The sequence below is a fragment of the Lolium rigidum genome, chromosome 6 (assembly GCF_022539505.1).
Source record: "Lolium rigidum isolate FL_2022 chromosome 6, APGP_CSIRO_Lrig_0.1, whole genome shotgun sequence".
Classification (NCBI taxonomy): Eukaryota; Viridiplantae; Streptophyta; class Magnoliopsida; order Poales; family Poaceae; genus Lolium; species Lolium rigidum.
The window spans coordinates 30977550-30985371 of NC_061513.1; the positions used below are offsets into that span (position 1 = coordinate 30977550).

The 7822-nt window shown below is 44.2% G+C and overlaps 2 protein-coding genes and 1 long non-coding RNA gene across 3 annotated transcripts; all 3 read right to left on the bottom strand.

Annotated features, from left to right (window-relative positions):
* Positions 1-2082: 2082 nt before the first annotated feature.
* Positions 2083-4167, bottom strand: LOC124667028. The gene is made up of 5 exons (XR_006991132.1): positions 3952-4167; positions 3723-3856; positions 3446-3516; positions 2331-2379; positions 2083-2226 (listed from the first exon to the last, which is right to left on the bottom strand). It is a non-coding gene; the product is annotated as an uncharacterized LOC124667028 (long non-coding RNA).
* Positions 4168-5237: 1070 nt separating this feature from the next.
* Positions 5238-6509, bottom strand: LOC124662385. The gene is made up of 3 exons (XM_047200230.1): positions 6429-6509; positions 5638-5952; positions 5238-5430 (listed from the first exon to the last, which is right to left on the bottom strand). The coding sequence occupies exons 1-3, from the start codon at positions 6507-6509 to the stop codon at positions 5398-5400; spliced, it is 429 nt and encodes a 142-aa protein (XP_047056186.1). The 3' UTR covers positions 5238-5397.
* On the bottom strand, positions 6201-7265 carry LOC124661517. The gene is made up of 2 exons (XM_047199381.1): positions 7002-7265; positions 6201-6711 (listed from the first exon to the last, which is right to left on the bottom strand). The coding sequence occupies exons 1-2, from the start codon at positions 7263-7265 to the stop codon at positions 6532-6534; spliced, it is 444 nt and encodes a 147-aa protein (XP_047055337.1). The 3' UTR covers positions 6201-6531.
* Positions 7266-7822: the final 557 nt, after the last annotated feature.

Consider the following 7822-nt stretch of genomic DNA (forward strand, 5'->3'; position numbering starts at 1 on the left):
GTGACACATGGTATGGGTGTGATGTACGGACGGGTTGCAGTCGTACCAGTACTCGCCAAACTCTTTGATGCTTCTCTTTATGGCCTGTTTGACTTGGAAAATTTGACAACTTGGAAATTTTCGTTAATTTCCCTTGATTCTGTCCACAAAATGTCCATATCTGCACACGGAGAAATAAAAAAGGATTTGCACATCTTTAATGATTAATGGCAAGTTGAGAGATATATTTCATCAATTACTTGACTAATATCAGACATAAACATGGAAAATTGTTGTTTTTCATAGCCATCAGTTGGCTACATCCCTAGGCTTGTGTTTCTGGGATGCAATGTACTTAATGGAAGACGCATCTTCGTTGGCGTCTTCCCCGATTCTGTCAAGTTTATGTCTTCTTCTCGCCAACTCCTCTTGAAACAAGAGAAGAGGTACGTTGGTCCTGGGTTTCCTCGGAGTCGAGATGATGTGGGCTGAGCCCGTGGGGGTTGCCCGATCTCACGAATTCGACCAAGAACACGAGGGAGTGAGGGATGAACACAAGAACACGATGAACACACGCACAAATAACTCAATACAATCCGGTTTGTTCTTGAAGGCCCAAATCACCTTCCCGATAGAAGCTCCCAAGGAAAAGACACAAGGTAGAAGTCCCGAGAGAAAGATCGGCGAATCAAATCGTAGAGATCTAGAAGGGTGAAAAGATCAAGGTTGGTAGAAGTGCAAGCAAAAGACTCAAAGGTAGAAGTACAAGCAAAAGACCAACACTTGATAGAAGTCACCAAAGAGATCACCGAGATTCGATAAGGAGATCGAGTGGTACAATACATGTTAATCGAAGGAGGGGGTTTTCCTAATCCACAAAGGGAATAATAGAGGCATAAGCCAAGTTCATTAAACATTCCCACTCCCTAATGAAGGTGGGGGTGGGTGCTCTTGTTGAGATTAATGTATCGTCTCCTTGTTGAAACAACCAAGCCACGAGATGGCTGGCTTGAGGGCAGACATGCTGGATTTGACTCTCATCGAGAGGGAAGAATGTGGTAGGGACTTCAGAAGGTGTAGGTGCCCTCGAAACTTGGTGTCTATCTTTGGTGCCTCGCACAACATTCTCTACCTATGAGTGTCGTCCGTAACCACCGCCACATTGCCGAGACCAGCTATTGCTCTATATGTGTTTGATGACTCATGGATACTCTCTCTTATTAATTTTGCAGTTGCAAGATGTGTTTAGGATTTAGCTAATGAAGAAGTTACTGAACACATTTGTAGATCAGAAGAGGCATCATCAAAGCAGTGATTCTTCCTTGTGATGGAGTCTCCATCTAAAGAAGATTATGTGAAACTGATAGTTACTCTTTGGGCGATCTGGTATATGAGGATGAAGATTATCCATGGTGGAGAGTTCCAAATTCCACTCTCTACTCACCTTTTTTTTATGGAAAATTACCTTCGTGGTCTCTCAATTAGGAGCAACAGAGTTACTTCAGAGAAACCCGCACAGTACGTGTTCAACCAAAGTGGTTCCCTCCGCCCTTTGGAGACGAAGTACTATGTGGATGTTGCGGTCTCAAAATCAAGCAACGCATGTGCCATAGGCACTACAAGACACCCCCCTACAGCAACACAGACATGCGTATCTAAATGTCCATATGAGCGTTGCTAGCGACTCTACCAACGGATACAAATGCGTTGCGTTTTTTGGGAGTTGCAAAGCTACAATGCAACGAATATAGATGCGTTGGTAACCCATGGGATAATCGTTGCAAAATCGCTACAGATTTGCGTTTTTGGGAGTTGCAAAGCTACAATGCAACGAATATAGATGCGTTGGTAACCCATGGGATAATCGTTGCAAAATCGCTACAGATTTAGAGCAACAAGTGTATGCGTTTGGTAGGCATATCCTATACGAATTGAAAATTCTATTTAAAAAATATTATATTTCAGCAGGTTGGTTTGATCGCTATGGTAGATTTTTCTTATAGAAAGACCGTAGTCTGTACGTGCCAAATCACATCACACAAAACATAGAATATGAATGAATTTAGTGGCAAAAATTAAATATTTATTATTGGAATCACCATCCATACATGAAAATTATCTGAAAAGGAGAAAGTTTACAATTTTGCAGCACAATTTGATAGTCTACCTAGACCTATATACATCGGTTCTACTAATTTGTAGACAAATTCTGATATCCGACAGAGCAAGTCTTCTGATGTATGGAACCTGCAAATAAAAAACTCTATTTTCAGTATCGAAGTGGCAGAAGACAAGACAGTGTGATGGCGTGTAATGAGTTAACTTGCATAAGAAAATGCAGCTATACTAACCTTGGTGGAATGCCAAAAATAGTTCAGCATAAGACATGTTTGCGATCCACTGCATTTAAATCAGCTCATCAGACCACACGTCATTGCGGCTACCACACAGATGGAAATGAAAAAGGAAATCTATATAAGAAATAACCAAGATGGGATCTGAACAATCCATAAAATAGATTATCACAATCATTTAATTATCAAGCTAGATCATCCAGCCGACAGCATATCAAAGTTCTTAATTAACTAATCGATGGAATGGTCAATAAAATTATCAGAAAGCTACAATTTTTCCAACATGCATAAGTAGAAGTTAACACCAGGAACTGAGGTTTGCAGGGCCAGACATTTAAACTCTAAATTCTTTTAAGGCAGTTAATAAACATGAAAAACATAAAATGAAAACTTAGAAACTACTAACATGGACCCATGTCACTTCAAACTCGCATTGGTTCCCATGGTAAGATTCCAAAACTGCAAGCAAGCATACCACGTGATGCAAAAAAAAAAAGTGAATCTAAATCTAGTCACAAGCGTGATGCTAGTCCTAGCTTTTAGCAAGTTGAAGTTGTAAAAGTAATATGAGGGAGGAATTAATCGTGAGAAGGAATTACTATAAGTTCTAGTTAGAGTCATTTATGTCAGCATTATTCGGCAGATTTTGTATGTGCCACCGACGAAAACTAGCAGCAGATAAATAAAATATATCAATAATAGCATGTACTAGTTAAAGAAAATACATAAATAGTCTATACTGGAAGGATGCCAAACTATATCCGAAGTCAAATTTAAAATAGGACAATGAACTTCTGCATGAATAATGAAAAAACACATTCAGTGAGATATCATCAATTCGGTTGGTGGTATATACAATGTTAACAGCAGCCTTGAGAGCTTCTGAATTCGCTCTTTTGCTATGTCAGATTCTCTGCCAAGGAAAAGTGATAGTTTGTGCACTATTGGAGGCCATAAAATAGAAAATAAACTGTTTGTAATTGACCAAAGGCATGAAGATCTAGCACACACCAAAAGAGACACAATAAGGATACCAATTGAAGGATATTAATATGTGTCAGAGATACGAGATAGGAGTAATAATAAGTTGTAAAACAGAAAAACGCACATACATTTGACAGATCTTCTCGAGTACCCTTGGAACAGATGCAAGTGCTTCAGCACCCATTTGCGTTTTTATCTTCTGAAGGTTAAAATCAAAACAACAATTTTAGCAGGGGTCACCTGAGGAGGCATTAATATACATTGAGCTGCAGGGCCTGGGTTTAGTTTGTATGCAGAAGAAGCAAACTGAAACTTGCAAGCGATAGTTTAATCTGAAATACCACATGAGAAGGAGCAGTAACAGATGCAAGTGATATGAATCGACAAAAGGGGATGAATCATTACCTGCAGGTCGTCCTGCTGCAGGTTGCTACTACTAACGCAGCTCTATTTCAGGCTTCTTGATACGCCAGATCGTGCCGCCTGCGCTGCTGCATCAGCCTCCAGTGACATCGCACTAGTAAGGATACACGGAATTTCTACAAAGATTTGATAACCGCTCAAACCAAGGCAAAATAAGAGACGAATCTAATAGGGGGGAAAGAGAAATTGCATCTGGAGCAAGAAGCTCTACCGTGCCCTTCCGCTTCCGCGCCGCCGTGCTCTGACTCGCCGCCGCGGCTTTTCGACAAACATCTGCATCACGTAGTAGCCCAAATACATCTTAGCTGCAAAAGAATTTCTCAGATTTAGGGTACCTCATAATAGGAGGCGAGTAGTGGGATGTATCGCGTGGGCTGCATCACCGGCCGCCACTGGTCACCGGAAAGGGAGGGCCTGCTGGCCGATGCCTGAGAGGCACCTAGGGGAGCGGATTGAGCATCTCCAGTCGCCTCCTCAAAAAAACGTCCGGCACGAATAATTTGGAGCATGTTTGGGATCGCGTCGGACAAAAAAAAGACTAAAAATCTGTAAAAAAAGAGACCCTACTTTTGGGGGACGCGACTGGAACTCGTTTTTCTCCATTTCTTGTCCGCCGTCCCTCAAACGTTATTTTGGGGACGCGACTGGAGATGCTCTGAGGCGGCTAGGTTTGGGGAAGGGAAGGAGTGGGACTGGAATTGGACGGGCGTAGGTTCGTGGCTTCGTGGGGTTAAGCAAGGAATCGTTGAGTCGTGATTAGTGGGCTGGGCTTGTTTTACAACTACAGACTGTATAATGTATAACAGATGTAGCCTACAACGCATGCATGCACTATGATAAAATTTTGCAACAAATATCTAGAGCGTTGCCGAGTATGTATTGCTTTGTAGGGGGTTTTCTTGTAGTGAGGAGCGATCTGCAGAAATGGTGATGGCTCATTTGTGGGAGCATCCACCATCTTAGTTTAGGTGATTTCGGACCAAGCTATTCTAGAGGCGATGGCATTTCACGAAGCATTGCCACTCACCGACGGCTACATCATGTGGTGGTGGCCTCTGAATGCCTGGCGGTCATGATCAACGACATGACACATGAGGCGTTCTTATGATATTAGCTACAACATGATTTTACAAGAAATTAAAATCTATAACGTCTAGATTTCAGAATGTTTCCTTTGTCCATAAACATGGGGGTTCAAATTCGGAAGCTCACAATGTGGCTCGGTTTGGTGTTTCTGGTAGTATTGGACTCTGGATTTGGCTCCTCCAGGCCCCGATGGTCTTCGTATCCATTTGAACATTGTTGAGCAATAAAGATCCACTGATTCTAAAAGAAAAAATAGAACAACAACATCGACTATGTCAATCAAGAAATATGACTAAGTATTACCTGCAGCATAATCAACAACTCCTCTAATACAAAACAAAACAGAAACTACCCAAGGTAACGTCACATACATTTCAAGTTGAAGTCATGACCCAATTTCAGGACAAAAAAGAAATTAATAACACGAGATGCTTAACACTGGCATCTGGCATAACAGTTTATATTGCTGTAGTAAATGTCGAAGCCTGCTAGGTAGATGTCATCAGAGTATCAGACCATCGATGGAAGCAAGAGAATAGCAGCAACACATCAACGAACAAAAACCGAGAGGTCAGTCGACGACCTCACCGTCATAGTCGTGCTCCTCCGAGTCGGACATCCCTAAAATGTCCACGTACTCATCCTCGTCCGTGGACATGTCCACCGCACGTCCGCCCACGTGCTCGCCGCAACCGCAACGTTCGACGCCGTTCGTCGGCGGCGGGTCGACTACCTCGGGACCTTCCTCCGGCAGCACGTCATCCTCCTCCCAGTCGTCCTCGTCCGATTCGTCGTCGCTGAAAAAGACCACCTCAGAGTCGGACATCCCTTCAATGTCCACGTACTCATCCTCGTCCCTGGACATGTCCACCGCACGTCTGCCCACTTGCTCGCCGCAACCTTCGACACCGTTGTTCGTCGCCGGCGGGTCGATCACCTCGGGACCTTCCTCCAGCAGCACGTCATCCTCCTCCCAGTCGTCCTCGTCCGATTCGTCGTCGCTGAAAAAGACCACCTCAGAGTCGGACACAGCCGGAGCTCCTACCAGAATCCAAACAGCCTCACCGAAGGTCTTCCTGGCTACGACGTCTCCGTCAGCTGCCTCCAAAGTCTCGCCGCGTTCGCGCTTTCAGGAAGCCATGGATCCCAGTAGCTTAACTGCAAGGATTTAGTTTCTTTCTTTGGTTTTGCGGTTATGCAAACAAGAGGGGAACTTATAGGAAGCCAGACCAATAATCCCAGTGTAGCATACTGCACGCAGGTAGTCCGATTTGGATTACAGTTAGTGGTAATCCCGGACGAATCATGCACTAATTTAATTGGCGGGCCAAGATTCAGACGCAGCCACATGTAAATAAATGGTAAACAGTGAGATGGTAGCATTAGGAGCCGATATCTAGCTTCTGTGCGTTTTCCACCTGTACATCATGTATGCATGATCTGTATTACAAAGAGATACCAAAAGGCATCAGCTGTTTGTTATGGTTCTGAAAGAATACAGGTCGATGACCCGATTCCCAGGAAGCTCAACACTAACAATTTTGTATCCTGCTCTTCACACTCCTTCATGAAAGAGATACGAGTACTAGCAACGTGCAGTACTTCAGCAGCATTGGCCATATATTCCATTGCAAACTCGCATACTTTGTCGATCAAACTGAAGCTGTAGCATTTTGGAAACATTTCTGAACACATGTACCTCTAGCTAATACACCTCCCTCTTCGGCCTGTTCCTGGTGCGCGTTGCAGCGGCAGGAACAAGAACTTGCTCCTTCTCCACCGCTGGCTGCACAACGTCCTCTCCATCGACGGTGTACACCCTTCCATCGTCTTCGGCTTCCTCGGAAGCCTCGTTCTCTTCCAATATCGCCTCATTCATCTCCATCTGCACACACGTCGAAGCATACATGCTATTCAATTCACACATCTTGTGCCAATAAAAATGGTACATGATAGATGATATTCATCAGCTATTGTAGCAATAACCTTGTCAGTTGTCACGAGCAAACCGAGAAGTGAAAAAGTATCATTTGGCAAGTAGTTCGTATCGAACGGGTAGATGTTATATCAGGCCATTTTGAAATTATTTTTGACAGAGTATCTTACTACTGATACAGTAGTAGAAACGGAAATTTATTCAGAATGCTTGGGGAGAGGAGCAGTATGTGTATATACCTCCCGCAGGAACCGCTCGTCGAGGTCGTCGGCGACGCGAGCGGCGACCACGAGGGTGCCGATGAAGAGGGAGGCCGGCAGCAGGAAGGCGAGGATGAGCACGTTGGTGCTCGGTGGCCCACCGGCCCGCACCACCATGGACCGGCGCCGGCGGCCGCGCCCGACCGGCCTGACCGTGGCACGTATAGGTCGACCCGAATACGGCGCTGAGTTTGCGCCGAGACGCGGCTGGATGGACAGAGCAGCGAGGGCTCGAGAAGCCATGGGTGGTAGAGAGGCTCAGCTGCCTGCGTGAGCACAGCGCGCGAGAGACAGAGATAGGACGATGGCGTTTGTCTTATCCATTCTTTCTATTTGCCACGTCGCTCTGATTAATTGTAGCCATCCGATGGTACAAAGTTTTTTTTCTTCGATCTATCATGCATGGAGGCAGATTATTTTCCCAGAATCATCGATATGAACATTTGAATATAAAAATTTTATTGCGAAAATTCCACCAAACCATTAATGATCATCAACAGTAATATAAATAGCTCAAAAATTATAAAAATAAAAAATGGTACTCGGACAAACTAGCGACAACTAGAGACACTAGCATGAGCCGAAGGTGCGCCGCCGTCCTCGCCCATCCATCACCGATCCAGGCAAAGCGTGTCGTACTAGATCTTATTATAATAGGCAAACGGGAAGTCGTCGTGCTAAAACCCCAAATAAGCAGCGCAAAATAGCAGCAACCATCACCAATCATAACAATCGTAGATCGGAAGAGAATGGGATGAAACTACATGAACGAACAAGAAAACTGATCGGATCCCATAAGA

Bases quoted from the DNA above. Each gene is read 5' to 3' on its own strand.
- LOC124662385 (XM_047200230.1), bottom strand. From the start codon at position 6,509: ATGTTTCCAAAATGCTACAGCTTCAGTTTGATCGACAAAGTATGCGAG. The intron at 5,953-6,428 runs GTACTGCACGTT...GCTTCCTGAAAG, and splicing joins ATATGGCCAATGCTGCTGAA to CGCGAACGCGGCGAGACTTT. The intron at 5,431-5,637 runs GTGGTCTTTTTC...TCCGACTCGGAG, and splicing joins AAGGGATGTCCGACTCTGAG to GAGCACGACTATGACGGTGA.
- LOC124661517 (XM_047199381.1), bottom strand. From the start codon at position 7,265: ATGGCTTCTCGAGCCCTCGCTGCTCTGTCCATCCAGCCGCGTCTCGGC. The intron at 6,712-7,001 runs GTATATACACAT...ACGTGTGTGCAG, and splicing joins ACGAGCGGTTCCTGCGGGAG to ATGGAGATGAATGAGGCGAT.